Below are 21,872 nucleotides of genomic sequence, written 5' to 3' on the forward strand. Positions count from 1 at the left end.
TGATGTGTCTATATGTTGGGTTTTTTTTGCACAATGACAACCACATGACTATAGTTATTGGAATAAAAGTTGATATGTTATGCTAACAGATGCCTATTTAGCCTGTTTTTCTCTGTTTTATTGTTATTACTAGAATGTATAGTGTGTTTGTGATCAAATATAATTCTCTCGCGATTTACTGTATATACAGTTCTCATAGTCCGGTAAATTTGCATAAGTTTAAGGTTTCCAGTAGTGATGATGTGGAGCTTCGCCGACTCATTGCTCTCCTCCGTCTGCTTCTCTTTTATTTTTTTTTCTTCCTGCTTCAACCAAACATGAGAATGTAACTCTGCACTGAGCGGGAGCTCGGCCATCTTTAAAACACATTTCATCTCTTGCCCCTCCTTCTGCTTTTTTTTTTTTTTTTTTTTTTTTTTTGCTCCATCTCAGTCTTTTTAGGCAAGTGAATTCTCAGGTCTTATTGTTCAATTAAATACATTTTGGAATGAAAGTTTCTGAGGTGCGAGTTTAGTCATGAATCAGGGTTTTTTTTTTTTTTTTTTACGTCTAGAACTTTAAATTGGCAGAGAGACGCTGTTTGAAATGGGAAAGGCTGGCAGCAATCATTCGTCCCGATCAATTTTGCTGTCAGATCTCCCAGTCCAAACAGATTGGACGTCCATCGCCATCACTAGCAGGGAATGAGTGCGTATAGAACAGTATGCTTGCTTTGAGTTGAAGACATGTCTGGTCATGTGGTGAGGCAAGAAAGTGAAGTGAAAGCGGCTTTAATTTTACGTGCATTCCATTTATGTTTTTTGCACAAATTAAGACTAATGCAAAAAAAGTACAAATAAAATAAAATCCGATTCAATTCAAGGGTAGGCGCACGCATTTGCGCACTTTTTTTTTGAGAGCGCAAAGTTGCGCGTCCATCTCAAAAAAGGAGAAACGTGGGCTTTCCTCTCCCTTTTAAACGTCCACGCTGTCCACGTCCTCAAAAAGAATGGATCTAATTAAATCGATGCACTCGTCATCACGAGGCAGGAGATTTTTTTCCCCTCCCTTCATTTTTTTTGTTCCAAACGACAGAGGAGGCTGGGAGATGCCCTCAACGAGGGATGGGAGTCAGATTGGGTTTCTCGCCTCCCATTGGACGGTGGGCCGACTTCTGACACGCAGAACCGGGACCCTCCTGCCGTATAAATAGGCCTGATCGAACTTTATTATTCTAGCATCACGGCTGCAGGCTTCTGCTCAGTTTGGAGTTACTCGCGTCACCTCAACTGTATGCCTGCTTGAAGGTGGTTTAAAAAGAGGGGCACAGCAGCACAAGGAGTCTGCATGTCTGGTTAGACATGCTCAGCTTTGTGGATACCCGGATTCTGTTGCTGCTTGCAGTAACTTCATACCTAGCAACATGTCAATGTAAGTTTTATATTTATACGGATATTTCCACCCATGCTGCTTGCCGAGGATCTTTTTTTTTCGGGCTTTTGGTTCGGGATTTTACAAGAGCGCTGCAGAGGAATCTTCCTTTTTTCTCACCAAGGATTTAGGAATTATCATAGGAGAAGTTGCACTACTGAAAGGGAGGAAAAGGGGACTTTTGAGGGGGACGTCGAAAGTAGGCGTAAAAGGTTTTTAGATTGGTTTAGAATGTGGTTATTAGCTTTTAAAAGTGAAGGGGAGAAAAAGTTTTGGGGCGTTGTACTTAATGTTCCATCCAGACGTGTGTTGAGGAAGCTTAATTATAGGAAAATTGCAAGGGTGACCCCTGGTGGTCATTTGTGTGAACTACAATTTAGGCCAAATTTAGTTAGGATTAACTAGAGAGCAGTGGAACAATATCTAATAGTGCTTTTTATCATTATGATTAACATTATTATTGTTTAGATCACATATTTTATTTATTTTATATCTAACTATCATACAATTTAAAGTCATAATTTAATCACGTATTTTTGAATAACTAATTTGCTTTATAAATTATATCAATAATTTGTTTTTTTTAATTGGACAACTTCCAAGATTTTAGTACCTTTAAAGCAACTTTAAGCACTTTTTGCTCCCGTCTACGCCACCTTGTGGTGTAGATGTGGCATGACTCTATAGAGTTCATGGGGAGGTTCAGTACCAGCTGGTCCACTTTCATCTGGGTATATGCACTGTCAAATAGGAAGAAAGCAGACATTAGATAAGATAGATGATAAAAAATAACATTTTGATAACATCTTTATTCTGGTTTTTAAACACATTTGATCATGAATTATCATGTCGTTTGTAAATGAAGTTGCACATTCCAAATAACAACTGCTGTTGACTCATTTGTCCTATAGGCCTGTTTACCTTCTATGCTAGCTCCATTTTGATTGACATAACTGTTGAAAGCCATTCCAAGTTGAATGTAAACAATCTCTATCAATGAAAAGAACATAGTAATTAAACACTACTAATAGGCCAATTATTACGGTTTTATTTAGGGCTAGCAATGCGTGTTTTTCAGTTGTTTTGTTTATCTTTCATGTTCTAATGGAGTTTTCTCTTCTTTTCTCTCCCCAATCTCCACCTCCTCTCCCTCTCCATCCCCTTCAACGCTGCAGTCTCGGTTAGTAATCGCATGCCAGCACCAACACAACACAAACGTGGCTTTACCTTCTCTTTTTCGCCTCTTGGAAAAGCCCTCGGTTAAAGTTTCCTCTTCTGAGTTCTGCTGCCATTTGAGCAAACTCAACCATGGCCGAGGATTTTAAAAATGTCGTGCCTCCCCGACCGGCTCGATGCTTAAACAGCTCGGCACCCCGAGGGGCCTTGCATGGCACAAAGGATCCTTTCTAAGGGCAGCGGCGAGGGGGCAGCGGCCTTCCTCTGCCCCTTCAGCCAATGATTCCATTTTGGATTACATTGAATATTGTTTATTTTCACAAATCACAACAATGAATTCACTGAAATCTACAGGCAGTTCTTGTTGATTGTACATTCATTTAAATCAACTCCCAATTCAACCTAAAATGTGCTGATTACAGTGACATTATTCACTACTCTTGTACTTTAAATGACTACTTTTCTTTGGATTAGCTTTTAATGCTAAGAGTTTGCTCAAGTCTGCTGTTGCGCACTATGCCTGCTCTGCTTTACTTGAACGAAGTCATCCATTTAGTGACTTTTATGTATGTTCTCTTCCATCTAGGGAAGTGTGAAGGTGAGCACATAATGTTATTCTTATGTGTGTTTTAGCACCTCACGGCATGGCTTCTAAAGAGCATAAATATTTCAGCATAGACAAGCTCGAAGGGCAACGTTTTTCTTGTCCCGTCACTGAAAATGTGTCTTAACTCGCTTGTCCTGCGTCTGTAAGGTCAAGTTTGTTTACATGCACATTGCTTTTTATTGCTCTTCTGTATCGAGCGCTTGGTTCAAGCGTAGTTAGCGTGGCTTAGTTTGGAAGTGGTTAAGACATCTGGTGCGTGTTTGAAGCTGACTGGGTTTTTTTTTTCCTGCCGCAGGGCCCCCGAGGAGACAAAGGACCTCGAGGTGACAGGGTAAGTGAGCTGAAATTAGGATTGGAATTGCTGTTTCTTATGAAAAATTGGTTTTTGTTGGCATGTGAACGTCTTGTCAAGATATTACCTGTCACATTTTGCATGGCTATTTGTCATGATAGCTAAGCTATTGTTTTGAAATGTAAACCTAAATCAACTTAGAAATTGTATGCTAATGCTAGCATGGCTAGCAGTGTTTTTTTATGGATGCTGTAAAATCAAAAAGCAGTACAATTGCTTACTTCATGGCCTCTTTTATCTGTTGTTTAGGGTCCCCAGGGACCTGATGGAAAAGATGGCTTACCCGGACTCCCCGGCCCACAAGGCCCCCCTGGACCCCCTGGACTCGGAGGAGTATGTTCCCTATTTTATTCCCCTTTTTTTAATATGTAAAAGTCCCCCAAATAGTAATTCGGAAATGAGAAGAACTCAAAATCAGAGGTCAACTAGGTGTCACACTGTCAGGACTGTAATTGTGTTGTGATGACATCACTTCCTGTTTGACATGTAGCATCCCGTCAATCCTTTCTGTTCAAACAAGCTCAATTTTGAAAAGGTTGAGGTCGTTTATTTATATTGTGACTTCTTTTATGAAGAACTAGCTCAATTGTTTTTTGTCTTTTCCAGAACTTTGCTGCTCAGTATGCCAAGGCTCCCGATCCCGGTCCCGGACCCATGGTTAGGATACACCTGAACAACATCTCAACAACAAAAAACCTGCAGTTTGTGAAGCCTTTTTTCATCTTACACTTGATTGTTTCTTATCTTTAGGGTATGATGGGAAACAGAGGCCCACCCGGACCTCCTGGACCCTCTGTAAGTTAGCAATAACACTCACATTCTCGCGTTATCATCCCAACTGAACGTCATATTCGTCCTAACAGGGACCTCAGGGTAACACCGGACACCCCGGTGAGCCTGGCGAGCCTGGACAGACTGTAAGATCTTTTAAAACCTTCTGAATCCTCCAAATTTAACAAAAACCTTTGTAGTAAACACTCTGGTTTTGCGTCCAAGGGTGCCGTTGGTCCCCGTGGCCCCCCTGGACCTCCTGGCAAAGCTGGAGAGGACGTAAGTATATAACTGTCATTGCATATTCTAGAGTATTATTTTGTCGTTGAGGTAGAATTGAAACTGAGTGATTTCTACTTTTAGGGTAACAATGGTAGACCTGGCAAGCCCGGAGACAGAGGTGCCCCCGGCGCTCAGGTAAGGGATACTCAGCAGAGCACCTTTTCTGGCCGCAGTTTACAAATTTACTTGATAAACATGTGTTTGTTTTGAACTACAGGGTGCTCGTGGATTCCCCGGAACCCCTGGACTCCCCGGAATGAAGGGACACAGAGTAAGTACAAAAGGGCCAACATTACATCTACTAAATTCCATAAAAGTTGATTTGCTTGTGCGTCCTTCCTGGTTTTGAGCTCCTTTGCTGCCATTGACGGTGAAAGACATCCAATCCATGGGAACTGGGAGAAGCTGGAGGCAAATGATTGCTCCAGCCCTCCCACTCCCCATGGATTGGGTGTCTATCACCATCAATGGCAGTGAAATAGTCATATAATTAAAGTTAGGCGCTAAACTCAACCTCATATGTTAATGTTTTGCTATCTTGTGCTACCATCTATTTCATAAGGTCTTCTCTGTTTCAGGGTTACAATGGCTTGGATGGACGCAAGGGAGAGCCTGGTGCCGCTGGTATCAAGGTAAGAAATTGATCTACGAATATGATTAGCCTTATTTATTGGATATTCCAGATGAATATCGATCTTATCTTCAAATGTAGGGTGAGGCTGGCGCACACGGAGCTGCTGGAAGACCAGGACTTGTTGTAAGTATTGTCTGCTGGATCTAGGACTTGACTTCTACTCATTGGTGAATGAAACAAATACATCTCTCTGCTTACCTTCATCTAGGGACCTCGCGGTCTGGCTGGTGAGAGGGGTCGTGCTGGCCCTGCTGGTCCCGTTGGCGCTCGTGGTGCTGATGGCAACACTGGACCCGCTGGTGCTGCTGTGAGTACTGTTTCTGGGCTGAAATTGTTCTTCAGCCATTAAAATTAGCCTTGTATATTCTGACTGTTGTCACTCTACGCAGGGACCCGCTGGTGCTGCTGGTGCCCCAGGTTTCCCTGGTGGCCCCGGACCCAAGGTAAGCCTTAGGTCTCATCCAACACAACTTCAGCAATTGCTTTAACAGTTTCCTCTTGGAAACCCTTAGAAGATAAGCTCTGAATATTGACAAGATGTTTTCACCTATTGACAGGGAGAGGTTGGAGCCGTTGGTGCTACTGGTGCCTCTGGACCTCAGGGAGCTAGAGGAGAGCCCGGTCCCAATGGTGCTGTTGGCCCCGCTGGTCCTGTTGTAAGTACTTCTAGATGATTCATTTAGAAAAGTCATAGTCTTTCTGTTGTTTACCTTTTTATGGTGTTTTCTAGGGTAACCCTGGTGTTAATGGTCTGAATGGAGCTAAGGGAGCCACTGTAAGTCTTCAAATCATGCCAGATATCATTTTTATTATCAATCCAGTTGCTCGGAGATACTCATAGGTTGTTCTTTAGGGCGCCGCTGGTGTTGCTGGAGCTCCTGGATTCCCCGGACCCAGAGGAGGACCTGGACCCCAGGGACCTCAGGGTGCTGCTGGTCCCAGAGGCTTGGCTGTAAGTGGATACACACAGAAATACACCATTGTGTTCTTAGACTGGATTTGATTGTTCTTGCATCTGTTTTAGGGAGATCCCGGTGTTCAGGGAGTGAAGGGAGATGCTGGCGCCAAGGGAGAGCCTGTAAGTTTGAAAGACACCTTGCTTTTGTTGCATTGGTTTTCTTTTAAAGCTGATATATTGTTAACTGTGGTGTTTTTCTGCAGGGTAACGCTGGACCTCAGGGAGCCCCCGGACCTCAGGGTGAGGAGGGCAAACGCGGACCTACTGGCGAGATTGGTGCCACCGGCCCCATCGGTAGCCGTGGATCTAGAGTGAGTGATTGATGGGGTTCTCCAGCGCAGATGGCATCTTGTTTTGGGGATCACCTGACAGTTCTACTGCTTCTCCTCTAGGGCGCTCCCGGTAGCCGTGGAATGCCCGGTACCGAGGGAAGAGTTGGCCCTATTGTAAGTAAAGCTTCACACGTTGGCTGTAGACTTTTTCTTGTCCTTGTTGATTTCTCACTTCGCGGTTCATCTGACATAGGGCATGCCTGGTGCTCGTGGAGCCACTGGCTCTGCTGGAGCTCGTGGAGCCCCTGGAGATGCTGGCCGTGCTGGTGAGCCTGGTGCTGTTGGTCTCAGGGTGGGTATTACGTCTCACCTCGTGATACAGGCACACTCCAAATTGATCTGTGACAAGTTCATCAAGAAGATGTTTTCCACAGGGTCTCCCCGGAAGCCCTGGAAGCTCTGGACCCCCAGGAAAGGAGGGACCTTCTGTAAGTAACATTCACAACATAACGTACAGATAAAAACCTTCCGTACTCGACTTGTGTTAATCATAATCTCCTCCTGCAGGGTCCTGCTGGACAAGACGGTCGCACCGGTCCTCCCGGCCCAACTGGACCTAGAGGCCAGCCTGGAAACATTGGATTCCCAGGACCCAAGGGAGCCGCTGTAAGTAGAGCAAAATTGATTATGACAGGAATCAAGTATACCTTTCTTTAATGCAAGGTCCAAGTTGGAGCTGAGCAGTGTTGATTTGTCAAATTTTTTAGGGTGACCTTGGCAAACCCGGAGACAAGGGAGCTACTGGAGCCACTGGTCTGAGAGTAAGTCAGAAGATATGCATTCTCAGTCATAAAATATATAATTTCTTGATTTTTCTTTTGTTCAAATTGTCTAAATGTCACTGTTTGTAGGGACCTCCTGGCCCTGATGGCAACAATGGCGCAACTGGCCCCATGGGCGTTTCTGTAAGTATCTTTGGCCCATTTAACTATATTCAACATCTTAAGGTAATTTGGTGTGCCATTTCTAACATTACTTTGTGCTTTTCTGTTACAGGGTGCTCCTGGTGAGAAGGGAGAGCAAGGACCCGCTGGAGCTCCTGGTTTCCAGGTTAGAATCCATACCAATAGTTTAGGAACCAGTTAATTCAATCAATTACCTTGCATTTAGAGTCAGCTTACTAGAGTGGCTGCCATTGATTCCAACAAATTCATCCTACGTTTTCAAACTTCACGCTTTTCTACCTTTTCAGGGTCTGCCTGGTCCCGCTGGTTCCGCTGGAGAGGCTGGCAAACCCGGAGACAGAGTAAGAACTTATCTGAAATGCATGCGGAGTAGCACTGTCGTATACATATACCAACAATCTTGTAAAACTCATTTTGTACTTCTAATAGGGTATCCCAGGAGACCAGGGAGCTTCTGGACCTGCTGGTGCCAAGGTACGAGCTTTGTTATCTAGATGATAACCATTCATTGTAAAGGTGTATACACATTATGAGACTTTCCACTGAAAAATAATGTGTTTTACTCCAGGGTGAGCGTGGTCTGCCTGGTGCTGCTGGAGCTGCTGGACTTCAGGGACCTATGGGACCCCGTGGAGCTTCTGGAGCCCCTGGTGCTGATGGTGCCAAGGTACTGCTTTTGAAAATTGGGTTTCACAGCAAAATCTCCCCTGATTTTTGTTGTCCAAATCCAGGGAGAGCCTGGTGTTGTTGGCGTTGTTGGTGCTCCTGGCCACCAAGGTGCTGGCGGCATGCCCGGAGAGCGTGGAGCTGCCGGTCCCGCTGGAGTCAAGGGAGAGAAGGTCCGCACCAACAATTATGACAAGCGTGTCTATTGTTACGTTACACTTCCGAAGGATTCTGAAAAAATCTTTTTTCGGACAGGGCGAGGTTGGACACAAAGGACCTGATGGCAACGCCGGAAGAGATGGTGCCCGTGTAAGTGCAGCTTTGATCTTCAAACCGTTCGCAGGCAAATCTTGGACGTCGCTGACAATATAACCATCTTCTAGGGTGCCCCCGGAATCACCGGACCCCCTGGACCAATTGGAGCCAATGGTGACAAGGCAAGTACATGACAGTACACCATTCCAACTACACATGATGTTAATTATCAGTCATACATATAAAAGGCATCTATTAGAACAGACCAAAAATTGGTGGACATTTTGGCTTTGAAATTCTTGAAAAATCATCTTTTCTAATTTTAGGCAATAAACTATCAAAGGCTTGATTAGCTCAGCTTATAGATCAATGCTATTTTTTTCATACATTATATTTTTGAGGTGTATATAATATAATACATGACATAATCAACCTAACAGAGTTGCAAATTTGTGCTAATGTTAGCTTTTTCTCAGGAGTTGAAGCTAGCTGTTTAGCTAGCTGTTACTGTTGACCAAAAGGACAAACTAACTTCTGTAAATAAGTAAAGGACAAAATTGAAAAACTATTGTGGAATTCTGGTTCTATGTAGATTGAGTGAGACATTCAATCAAGGCTTACTAGTTCATAAAAATATGAAAAATAGAAGCTTTAGCCATTCTTTTTGAAAACTGTCAAATCCAGCACATTATGTAATTCACTGCTTTATTCTATCGAAGTAAAAACTTTATGGTAACAGGTTTGTGTGCATGTGGGACACACGTTCCACAAATAATAATTAATTTTTGAAATATTATATTATTAAAACAATCGTTCAAAGAAAAAAATCATTTTATTTGACAAAAAAAAAAAAAAAAAAAACTAACTTTTTTTGTATTTTGTATGTGTAGGAACATAAAATGTCCCCCAAATATTGAACGACCCAAATATTAATCATCAAAATAATTATGATTCATTTCATAAATTGTTCTTCATACCTACATAAAATCCTTTGCAGGGTGAGAGCGGTTCTTTCGGACCTGCTGGACCTCCCGGAGTCCGTGGTGCCCCTGTAAGTTTTAATAAATCGTATTTCAAACAATTGATTAAGCAATTTTTGCTGAACGCAAGTGTCTTTTTTTCCACCATAGGGCGAGCGTGGAGAGGTTGGACCCGCTGGAGCCCCTGGATTCGCTGGACCCCCTGTAAGATAACATGCTATCACCTACTCATGCACCCTGTTTGGGCATCAATATGTTCATATGTTGTTGCTCCACTTTACAGGGCGCTAACGGACAGCCCGGAGCTAGAGGAGAGCGCGGACCTGCTGGTGGAAAGGGAGATGTTGGCCCCGCTGGCCCTGCTGGACCTGCCGGACAAGCTGGACCTGCTGTGAGTATTTAGTTAATCCCAAATTATTCTTGAGGTTTGATGCTAGTATGGATTTTAATCTGAGATTTTACTTGCTTTATAGGGTCCTGCTGGCCCTGCTGGACCTACCGGTCCCCGTGGAGACAATGGCCCTCAGGTTAGTCACAAATTGAGCAGAATGTTGGGGTAATAAGGACTGTAAATAGTCATTTTGGCTAATTAACTCTTAAAGGTCCATTGATATTGATAGAGGTCCAATCATTAGTTTATCATATGTAGAGTCCAATCCATTTGAACTGGGAGGGTTGGCAGCCAAACGTTCGTTCATTGGCTGCCAAACCCTCCCAGCTCAAATGGATTGGACGTCTATTGCTACCAATGGCAGCTAAGGAGTTAAATGTAGTTGGATCGTTTCCTGTTGTACATCTGACCTCTCAGAGCACTAACCAAAATGTGTATGTGCTTAGAAAATGAATAAAATGAACTACGACCACCAGGTTTGGTCCTGAAACATCTCATCAGCCCAGGAACACAAAAAGCTCAAACCATAAACCTCGCATGCCCTCTACTGGCTAACTCGGAACCTACAGGCAACAATAAGTCTGCATTAATAATGTAATTAATCAACCTTTCCAAGGATCGATGCGGATACATCCCTATAATATAACCTTATCCTTCCACGAATAACTGCACAGTGGCAATTTTAGTTCGTGTCCTATCCAAGAAGAACAAACTGAGATCTTGAGACATCCCTTCAGGTGGTCTAAAACCACAATCGCAATAGACATTATAGGAAGGAAGTTATCCTTAGGATGACTTGTTGTTCTAGTTGACTTTCCAAACACTGCCCAGAAGTAGTTCATGTGTCATTCCATAGACTGCAAAAGTCAAGTTTTTTAAGTCAGACTTGTCTAAACTTGATTATTTTTGTTGGTTTTTGCTCCCATAACTGACTGACCCATTGTTGTTTGATAGGGTCTGACTGGTTTCCCTGGAGCTGCTGGCAGAGTTGGTCCTGCTGGAGCTGCTGTAAATACATTTTGGTGTTACTTTGGATCACTGAGAGATTAAGAAATAGAATATATCCACATCATTGTATGTTCTTCTCCGTTCCAGGGTATTGTTGGACCTGCTGGTCCTGCTGGTCCCGCTGGTAGAGATGGTCCCCGTGGTGCCCGTGGAGACTCTGGTCCTGCTGGTCCCAGTGGAGAGCAGGGTATGGTTGGACCTCCTGGTCCCCCTGGAGACAAAGGACCTTCTGGAGAGTCCGGACCTGCTGTAAGTTGCAGTACTAGAACCAAGTGCATATAGAGCTCTGATTAATAGTCATGACACAGTACGTTCATTTCATGATGCTATGCTGGAACATAGGGTGCTCCTGGTGCTTCTGGACCTTCTGGACTTATCGGTCCTCAGGGACTTATTGGTATTCCTGGAGCTAGAGGTGATCGTGGTAGCCCTGGTGGTCCTGGTGCTGTCGTAAGTGTTGACGCTCATCCAACACTTAAAAACTGACAAATTCTTGTAGCTAATTTCTCTGATTTTATCCCTTACCTGCTAGGGAGAGGCCGGTAGACTTGGACCTGCTGGTCCCGCTGGTCCCCGTGGCCCCTCTGGCAACATTGGCATGCCTGGTATGACCGGACCTCAGGGAGAGGCTGGACGTGAGGTACTGTTAAATATCACATCATATCATACCTTATTAAAAGTAGTGGTTGAAAGATGGGAGTTAAACTTTTATGTGTTCATACTTGCAGGGTAACACTGGTAACGATGGACCTCCTGGCCGTCCCGGTGCTCCTGGAGTCAAGGTACCCGACTTGCCCCTTGCTTAAAAGATCTATATTCAGAAAATATTCTCTGAATTTCTAATCTGATCTCAATCTGCCATATTTAGGGAGACCGTGGTGACCCCGGCCCCGCTGGTGCCCTTGGACTCGCTGGTGCTCCCGGACCTGCTGGACCCAGCGGAGCCGTCGGAAGACCTGGAAACCGTGGAGACTCTGTATGTTATCACTGGCATCGTACGAACAGCACTCAATATTTCCAAAGATTTAAACAAATATGTCTGTATCTGTAGGGATTCACAGGACCCGCTGGACCTGCTGGAGCTGCTGGAGCTCGTGGTGCCGCTGTAAGTAGAGCTACTAATTTTTTCCAGTAACTGAGAATCAAACTTATCTCTCATTGTACTTTCTGTGATTGGGATTTAGGGACCCGCTGGAGTCCGTGGCGAGAAGGGAGGCGCTGGAGATAGAGGAGATAGAGGAATGAAAGGTTTCCGTGGACATCCTGGTCTCCAGGGAATGCCCGGACCTGCTGTAAGTGGAAAGAATTAAGGATGACACTATCACATTTATGGGCAATGTGATTAAAATGCTTCTTTACCTTCAGGGTGCTCCCGGTGACACCGGACCCGCTGGTGCTCATGGACCTGCTGGACCTAGAGTAAGACGAATTGTGATTCTTCATTTATTTAACTTTAAAAGCATATCTGAAGAACATTTTTCCCCCTTTTTAGGGTCCCGCCGGACCCCACGGACCCCCTGGCAAGGATGGTAGAGCTGGTGCCCATGGTACTATTGGTGCTGCTGGTGCTCGTGGAGCTCCAGGACACATTGGACCTGTTGTAAGTACTCTTAGAAATGAATCTTTCTCTACCCGGATGAGCTGCGTTGCATATCAAATGCATTGTTCTTCCCATTAGGGCCCCCCTGGACCTCCCGGTCTGCCCGGACCTCCTGGTGCTGCCGGCGGTGGCTACGATCTGTCTGGATACGATGAGTACAGAGCTGACCAGCCCGCCATGAGAGCCAAGGATTACGAGGTGGACGCCACCATCAAGTCCCTCAACACTCAGATCGAGAACCTGCTCACCCCCGAGGGATCCAGGAAGAACCCCGCCCGCACTTGCCGTGACATCAAGCTGGGACACCCCGATTGGACCAGCGGTGAGTAGAGAAACATCAAGTAAATAGCAAATGTCCCGAATAGGGATGAGAATTGATACGATTTTTACGTTTCCGATTCCATTATTGATATGTTATCTCTTTTGTTGTCCCAAATATTAACAAGTTTATAATTAGGTTGCTGTAATTACATAAGGACGCTTGGATCTCATACAATATAAGAGGAATATTAGCACAATCCTCCGTTAACTCGGATTGGTTAACTTCTTAGGCATAGTTGGGGTACTCTATGGAAAGGCTTTTTGATACTGAATAGAATAAAATTGGTTTGGGACCAATGGGACCGTCCTATCTTGAATTATGGGCGAAAATACGCTGATTGGCTGTAGTCGTCAGATGCATTATGGGAAGTAATTTGGAACATCCACTTCCGTTAGTCGTAGCAACACAAAAATACCACCATCAGATGCGGAGGTATATATTTTTGAGTGAAATCAGTAGTCAGATTGGCCCTACGACCCACCAAATTCAAATTATTCCGGAAAAACCACTGATTGGTGGACTACTGACGGAAATGAGTATTAAAATTGCTAATAAAATCGTTTTGGATTATTTTAGATACATATATGTTATATTTTTCTTATAGAGTGTTTGACGAGGAATACGATAGACCCATTATTAGACTTTTTTGGAAAAATCACCATTTCTTTAAGTAGTCTCATGAATAATGAGATGGCCTGTGAAACTCATAGCTAAATCATTTGATGGTGTGTGGTCCCTCTTTGAGTATTCATGTAACATTACTTTCTGGTTGGAAATTTTGTACCATGTGTAAATTTTGTGACGTAATTTGTGATGCGTGGAATTAATAAGAGAATAAACAGATAAACTGCTGACCGATTCCATGGAAGTGGTACGCATAGAACCGTTTCTCTATAGCAGGGGTCCCCCATCTACTGAGCCGCGGACCGGTACCCGTCCGTGGCGCATTTGCTAATGGGCCGTAGGGTTGTGACAATATTTCAAAATGTTGATATATGGTGATACTTTGTAACCCAAAAGGTTATCAATATGCTCCTGCCAAAAATCGAGATATCGTTTTAAAAAGGTGTCAAGGGCTATTTGCAGGCCAAAACATTGACTGGATGAGTCTTTCTCCAAGGAATGCTTTAACAGTTTTAGGTCTGTGGCATGATGCGTTGTCATCTTGGAAAATGACAAACATATTTTCAACTGAAGGGATAAGAAAGCTGTCTAAAATTTCCATGTAAACTTGTGCATTTATTGATGATTTAACCACAGCCATCTCCCCAGTGCCTTTGCCTGACATGCAGCCCTATATCATCAAGGACTGAGGGAATTTTAAGGTCTTCTTCAGGCAGTCATCTATGTAAATCTCACTGGAACGGCACCAAACAAAAGTTCCAGCATCATCACCTTGTCAAGAGTCAAGAATCTGCATCGGACAAGGTGATGATGCTGGAACTTTTGTTTGGTGCTGTTCCAGTGAGACCTTAAATGGCCCAAAATTACCTAATTGCCTGGCATTGACTGCCACAGACGTTCAATCCATTTGAAGTGGGAGGGATGGCAGCGAATGAACAATCATTCGCTGCCACCCTCCCACTTCAAACAGATTGGACGTCTACTAGTGATAAACTAATTCCAATTCACACTAGAAGCTTTGTGTATATAATATATCTATGTGCACTTGTCCTCGATAATAACGTATTACTAGGCTGCGGGCGCAGCATATTTGTTCCCGGAAATAATTAGCCCCTACACGTGCGAAGATGACTGGAAAATAGACGTCTTTGTAGATAATTTTTACGGCAAAAGGAGTGGATTCGTGACCCGTTTGTGAATAAACAGAGTGATTCGAGCATGTCTGTGCAACAGGAGGATCAGTTTGTAGGGATCGCAAATGTCGGCGACCTTAAACGTACATTTGAGACAACAACTCTACTGAGGTTGTGGATTAAAGTCATTCCGGATTATCCTGACATCCCTATTCTGAAACGGGCTTATTGATTAATGCTTAACGACAAGGCAAAGTCGTTAATGGTGAGAGAGCGGTGTGCAGTTGTTGTGTGCAGCTAACATGGCAGGATGTATCTGAGAAGTTTTCTACATGTCCTTCCATGATCCAACGTAAGTTAATTTTCGTTTCTTTAAAGAAAGTTTGTAGTGTTTACTTTGGAATCGCTGCATTTGCGACCATGTTTATCGTTACGCGTAGGGTTGTGCCGATCATGTTTTTTTTGCTCCCGATCCGATCGTTTTAGTTTGAGTATCTGCCGATCCCGATATTTTCCGATCCGATTGCTTTTTTTTTTTTTGCTCCCGATTCAATTCCAATCATTCCCGATAATTTTTCCCGATCATATACATTTTGGCAATGCATTAAGAAAAAAATGAATAGAACTCGGACGAATATATACATTCAACATACAGTACATAAGTACTGTATTTGTTTATTATGACAATAAATCCTCAAGATGGTATTTACATTATTAGCATTCTTTCTGTGAGAGGGATCCATGGATAGAAAGACTTGTAATTCTTAAAGGATAAATGTGACTTTGTATATTGTGACTAAATATTGCCATCTAGTGTATTTGTTGAGCTTTCAGTAAATGATACTGTAGCCATTTAACTGTTCTGCCCAAATGCATGATGGGAAGTGTAACCATGACTGTGCGTAGTGGCACCAATTGATATATCTTCTCTGCGTTGGGAAATAACATAGGGTGTTACGAAAAAGATCAACTTCTACCTTTCTTCCTCACGTTGCTTTCCCACGATATTTCTAATTGTTGAGAGAAGGATTTAAAGGCTTTAGCCAACTGAAAAAAGCCTCCATTCACTCTACTCATTTTATGCTGCCTTTTAGCTCTTTATATAGGTAAAACATCGTCATTATAGATTGAATGCGACAATGCGTGAGTGGGTCGTGCAGCGCATGCGTTAATTGCGTTAAATATTTTAACGTGATTAATTTAAAAAAATAATAAATTACTGCCATTAACGCGATAAATTTGATAGCCCTACTTTATATTAAAAAAGTCATGTCCGATATTTTTTTGCCAATTCCGATACTTTGAAAATGACGTGATCGGACCCGATCGATCGGCATCCCGATCATCTTTAGTTACACGCATGGCAGAACCGCATCGTTGCAATTTTTGATGGGTTGCGAAATTTGTCAGAACAGCAGTCCGTGAAAAAAAAGACCCAAATAACACCGTGGTGCAAAAAAGGTTGGGGACCCCTGCTCTATAGGAACCGGTTCTCGATTCTCATCCCTAGTCCCGAATCACATCGTGAAAGCAGTCGTCCATCTTTGCTCTCGCTAGGATTCTACTGGATCGACCCCAACCAGGGTTGCATCAACGACGCCATCAAGGTCTTCTGCGACTTCGCCACCCGCGAGACTTGCATCCACGCTCACCCCGAGAGCATCGCCAAGAAGAACTGGTTCAGAAGCACAGAGAACAAGAAGCACGTGTGGTTCGGAGAGACCATCAACGGTGGAACCGAGGTGAATGCCGCTTAACAATGGATCTTCCCGTCGTTAATTCGAGCTCAAACGCTAACCGCGTGGTCTTTTCCAGTTCACCTACAACGACGAGACCATCAGCTCCCAGAGCATGGCTACCCAACTGGCTTTCATGCGCCTGCTGTCCAACCAGGCTAGCCAGAACATCACCTATCACTGCAAGAACAGCGTTGCCTACATGGACGATGAGAGCGGCAGCTTGAAGAAGGCTGTGGTGCTCGGCGGCTCCAACGATGTGGAGCTGAGGGCCGAGGGCAACAGCCGTTTCACCTTCTCTGTCGTGGAGGACGGTTGCACTGTGAGTAGTCTTCCTGCCGCCGTCACTGATAGCGTCCGCTTTGAGGATCCATCTCTGAAACTCTTCTCCTTACCCCCCCTGCAGAGACACACTGGTGAGTGGAGCAAGACAGTGATTGAGTACAGAACAAATAAACCATCTCGCCTGCCCATCCTCGACATTGCACCTATGGACATTGGTGGAGCTGATCAGGAGTTTGGTTTGGACATTGGCCCAGTCTGTTTCAAATAAATAGACTCATGATAAATTAACACCCCAAAAGAGAGAAAGAACGAAAGAAAAACCAAATCCCTGCCCTTCTTTCTGTGTTGTTTTTTTTTTTTTAATGCTGATTTCTCACTGCGCAACCACTTGCTTAAGATGGGCAACTATCGGAGAGGACTGAACGGACTGAACGGAGCGATTGTGCAATGCAAATTAATACAGCAACCCTAAGGAACGCGGGATAACACCTTGTTGTGGGACATCATGTCATCCTTTTTGTAAAAAATAAAAGAAGTGTAATAAAAACGCTGAAAGTAAGCATCACTTTGTGGTCTTTGTATATCTTCCAAAGAGGAGGTTTAAAACCACAATTTCCATGAAAATAAGGTTTAAACTACCTCACGCATGTACTTAAATAGGTCAAACCGGGCTTCTAATGCTTCAAGCGTTGTCTCGTTTCAGAAGGTGCTCGCTAACTTAAAGCGGAGATCAATGGTGCTAATATGCAGCTGTGGACAAAACCACTTTTTTTTCTGTATTTTTTTGTAAGGAGTCTCGCATTAGTCCTCTGATACGCTCCCACTTTAAGCAGGTGGAACACTCCTAAACCCTGATGTCTAGTACTTGTTTCATGTTTTTTGTTTGTCTTGAATTTTTAGTTTGTTTTGGCGTTTTGTTCAGGCTTTCAAATCCCACATCATGATCCATACTGACATCCCCATTCTCAGCCAATTCTGAATGGATTTTAGGCGGCCTATCTCTCTCTAGAAAAATGACACCACAAAGTCTATTGTACCTATTTTGTATATGTGAGATGTTTAAATAAATTGTGAAAAGTTCTGAAATAAAGCATGTCCAATGTTCCAAAACACACTACTCATTGACTTAAGTGCTTTCGTGTCGACACCAAATTCAGTGTCGACGACTTCCACGTATTTGCCGCCGTTTTTGCTTCTTGTTCATTGGAAACGTGTTGATGCCAATGTGTGATTACTAACAGTTTTTCCTTGTACATACAAATTTTTTCATGTTGCTTCTTTGTTGCATATTCTTTGGCGTCCAAATAAATTGCTAAGATTTGGATCAATATATAAACCGCTGTGATACGTGAATGTTGTTAACTTGATTGTATGAACTATATAGACCTTCGGAAATGAGCATAGCTAAAAACTAGAGGAGCCCTCTGAGAGGGGTGGGAATCAAAATATCACTTTCTCCTGTAATCATATCTATTCTGCAAATTTGAGTTTAATAGGCTCATCTGCCATCAAGTATAGGCAAAATTCCTTTGTTGACCTTTGAACTTATTGTCCCCAAATTTCATCACCTCTTCCGTTTCATCGTACAAACATATCCTGCAAGTTTAAAACATAATCTCTTTATTCGAAAAATACTGAAAAAAATGGCGTCTGTAAAAAAGTCACGGATATTTACCTCATAACTATCGCTTAATTGTATTTTTTTTTGTTTCTGTCGCTTTTTTTCCGATATTTTACATGATTAATAATCGATCCAAACAAAGAAAAATGGGAAAAAAATGTTCAAAAAGGGAAATATATGAAAAAGGAAATCTCGACCACTCCTTGCTGTCTGCGATTTCTGCATCGCGACCCTTGCTATATTACCATGTTTCACCCATAAAATCCCCCAAAAATCTAGCGTTGGCTATTCACAGCTGTATCTTGACACTCAGTGATACTTGCTACGTGGAGTTTTTTGTATCGAAACAAGGTAAGTACGCGATAATATCTTGTTAAAATCATGGCGTCTGTAATTCTGCTCTCGCGTGCTCTCACCTCCAGAATTTTGTTTTTTTCAAAATGCCCTCCTGTTCAAAATTTTTCTTCCCAGAGAAAATTGAGATTTTAAGCTTTCCAATGATGTATCACACGTGCATATCGGACAATTGTGAAAGTTGGCCAAATTGGGGGTCTCAGAGCGGAATATATGCATGTGTGATACATCATTGGAAAGCTTGTGGAAAGTACTCCACACATATTTCTGTAAGTTTACTTTCTTTTTGAGGCAATTATGTGTCTCTTGTTGAATTTTGGGTAATATATGTACAGAGATACATATGTTATCAGCCTTGTTCGTTCTTGTTGTTCTGTTTTCTCTTATTTAGTGAAGTTAGTATGCTGTGGCTAATTAGCTATGTTTCTTGTTTTTCAGGGTTCCCACATCTTTGTCAATAAATGAGAATTATAAATTGACATTGAGGGGTATTTCTTCAAGTTCGACACCATATTTTTTTTCATACTAACATTCCCTTACGCCACTGACATCCTCCTTTTTCAAAAGAGCTAATTCTATCAATTTATTAATGTATTTACTCACCCTTACTAAGGTTGTTTCTCTACAACTGAAAAGGTAAATCTGTTCGATCTACAACCTGCCTGTAGGATTGGCTAATTTATTTAAATATCCGTATTTTTCAAAAATAGGACAACACGAGAATGAAATATGCTTTATTCACTGAACTTTTATGGATAACGTCAGTGGCCATAAAATTTGTGATTACTGAAATATACAGTGCTTCACTACAATTTATTCTGATGTTAATAAACTAGGGCTGTCAAACGATTAAAATTTTTAATCGAGTTAATTACAGCTTAAAAATTAATTAATCGTAATTAATCGCAATTAATCGCAATTAATCGCAATTCAAACCATCTATAAAATATGCCATATTTTTCTATAAATTATATATATATATTTTCTGTAAAATAATTTGTTGGAATGGAAAGATAAGACACAAGATGGATATATACATTTAACATACGGTACATAAGGACTGTAGTGGGCATTTCACTCTACTGTCATTTAAATCTGTCTATGCTGTCCTCACTCCGAAGCGTCTACTTTTTCCAAAGCTATACAGCTAGTGAACGACGCCTTAATAATCAGACTTCTTCCTTTTTCATCTGATTTATTAATAAAATGGCCTCAAACCATTGTCCTCTTTAGACCGTAGTGAAATTACCAAAAAAAAGTACACAAGCATTTCATTAGCAACAACGTTAGCTTAGCACGCTATACAGGTTCACTAAACATAAACAAAAAGCGTGTCATACAAAAAATATAACATTTCACTTACTAACATAATATGTACATTCTTTACACCAACCATACTTACGGACAAATCTTGTCCAAGAATCATATAAGCACAACATTACAACGTAGGCGTCAGCCCGAGACGTCGTGCAGCCATGGGAACTGGCAAGAAAGCAATAAACCATGTCGCAAAGCGACCACAAGAGTTCGTTGTTAGACAGCACAAAAAACCTTGCTGTAAAACTTACCAAAAGGCAGAATACTGTCTGAGCGGTACATGTGCGTTAATTGCATCAAATATTTTAACGTGATTAATTTAAAAAATTTATTACCGCGCGTTAACGCGATAATTTTGACAGCCCTATAATAAACATGAGGTTGTTGTAAAAAGGTTATATTAAGAGGGACAGTTTATTATTCCTCCCGATTTGTTGTTTGATAGAACGAATATTCAAACATTAAAATCCTGTAACGTCGCTTACTGTAATATATATGACATATTTACACTATATCATCAAACAGTAACTTTGAAAACACTATTTTCTTCTGTGTCAGTAACATCGAGAGGTGACATCATAGATTCAGCAAGATTAGGACTGCAGTTATTATTTTAGAAGTCGATTAATCGATGAAGTAGTTATATTGAATAATCGAGTACCGTAATTTTCTGACTATAAGACGCTACTTTTTTCCTTCATTTTGAATCTTGCGGTTTATAGTCCAGTGTGGCTTATTTGTTGATTTATTTTGGTTAATACGTAACACTTCACTTGACAGCGGCATCGTAAGACTGTCATAAGACAGCCATAATTATGACATGACACTATCATGGGCATTACTGAATGGTCATGACAGATGTCATTAAGTGTCATCCGACAAATTATATCACTAACTTCATTTATTTCCAGCTTGGATCTTTTACATCAATTCAAAAGTGAGATAATTTGCCGGATAACAATAAATGACATCTGTTATGAGCATTCCATAATAATCACGACAGTGTCATGTCATAATTATAATTGTCTTATGACAGTCTTACGGCGCCACTGTCAAAGTGTGACCAAATACCATAACTAACAATTCATGAAACAACTAGAACAGTAACTGAAGAAACAATTAGCACAGAACAGGAATTTTGATTGTAATTTACATCTGTAACGCTGCAATGCATGCTCGGAGGCATGTTGGACAACAACAGTGTTGACAGCAGCTGGCAGCAGAGGTTGACTGTCTCCCCCAAGGGAGCAGTGCTTGCCAAATGAAGCTTCTTGAACCATAATCATGGTGGTTCATTTGGTCTTATGACAGTTGTATGATGTCACTGTCAAATAAGTGTTACTGGTTAATATCTTTTGGTGTAAATATCCCAAAATACAGTGAGGACAGCTGCGGCCTATAGTCCAGTGCGGTTTATCTATGAACAAATGTCATTTTTGTGCCAAATTTGAAGGGTGCGGCTTATAGTCAGGTGCGCCTTATAGTGCGAAATTTATGGTAATTGGATAAGGAACATAAAAAAACAAAATACCTGCCCTGAGCTTCAAATGGTATAAATAAATGAGGATCTAAGTACAACAAAAGCAAAATTAGCTAACTTATATAGCAAAAGTCCTCGACCTTAAACTCTATAAAACGCTAACTTTTTTTTTTCTAACAACAATGCTCTTAACAAATGGTTCGAACACATATTCCCTCAAAAAAATGGCTAAATCATAGACTTCATAATATATTGACAGGACACTGAGCGCTGGGCTGATTAACTCATTCACTCCTAGCCATTTTCACCGGAGCAAGGCCCTTCGCTCTGGGCCGTTTTACTTGATTTTGACTGATTTTGCAAGGCCCACAGAAAATTATGTTCTATTGCTATATAAACATGGAACCCACCAAAAGACGTGACTCATCATCGTCAGACTCGGATAACTGCAGCAACTGGGGAAACCTCCATGCCGTCCGTGCCATCCGTGGAATAAAATCAATAATAAATATTGGTGGAAACGGATTACGCTACTCAAGCACTTTTTTATGCTTGTTGTTAGGGTTGTTCCGATCATGTTTTTACATAAGTACTGTATTTGTTTATTATGACAATAAATCCTCAAGATGGCATTTACATTATTAACATTCTTTCTGTGAGAGGGATCCACGGA

The 21,872-nt window shown here is 42.0% G+C and overlaps 1 protein-coding gene across 1 annotated transcript; it reads left to right on the plus strand.

The window, feature by feature from the left end:
• The first annotated feature begins 1,110 nt into the window (after nucleotides 1-1,110).
• On the plus strand, nucleotides 1,111-17,727 carry col1a2 (collagen, type I, alpha 2). The gene is made up of 49 exons (XM_057828462.1): nucleotides 1,111-1,410; nucleotides 3,460-3,524; nucleotides 3,795-3,878; nucleotides 4,152-4,202; nucleotides 4,296-4,340; nucleotides 4,409-4,462; nucleotides 4,542-4,595; nucleotides 4,680-4,733; nucleotides 4,816-4,869; nucleotides 5,177-5,230; nucleotides 5,311-5,355; nucleotides 5,441-5,539; nucleotides 5,622-5,675; nucleotides 5,790-5,888; nucleotides 5,963-6,007; nucleotides 6,086-6,184; nucleotides 6,257-6,310; nucleotides 6,394-6,501; nucleotides 6,583-6,636; nucleotides 6,716-6,814; nucleotides 6,897-6,950; nucleotides 7,030-7,128; nucleotides 7,230-7,283; nucleotides 7,374-7,427; nucleotides 7,519-7,572; nucleotides 7,715-7,768; nucleotides 7,857-7,901; nucleotides 7,996-8,094; nucleotides 8,159-8,266; nucleotides 8,349-8,402; nucleotides 8,477-8,530; nucleotides 9,346-9,399; nucleotides 9,479-9,532; nucleotides 9,612-9,719; nucleotides 9,802-9,855; nucleotides 10,674-10,727; nucleotides 10,815-10,976; nucleotides 11,070-11,177; nucleotides 11,260-11,367; nucleotides 11,456-11,509; nucleotides 11,596-11,703; nucleotides 11,779-11,832; nucleotides 11,912-12,019; nucleotides 12,093-12,146; nucleotides 12,220-12,327; nucleotides 12,406-12,649; nucleotides 15,964-16,148; nucleotides 16,222-16,464; nucleotides 16,549-17,727. The coding sequence occupies exons 1-49, from the start codon at nucleotides 1,341-1,343 to the stop codon at nucleotides 16,693-16,695; spliced, it is 4,077 nt and encodes a 1,358-aa protein (XP_057684445.1). The 5' UTR covers nucleotides 1,111-1,340; the 3' UTR covers nucleotides 16,696-17,727.
• The last annotated feature ends 4,145 nt before the right edge of the window (nucleotides 17,728-21,872 follow it).

This window comes from Corythoichthys intestinalis, chromosome 22 (assembly GCF_030265065.1).
Source record: "Corythoichthys intestinalis isolate RoL2023-P3 chromosome 22, ASM3026506v1, whole genome shotgun sequence".
Classification (NCBI taxonomy): Eukaryota; Metazoa; Chordata; class Actinopteri; order Syngnathiformes; family Syngnathidae; genus Corythoichthys; species Corythoichthys intestinalis.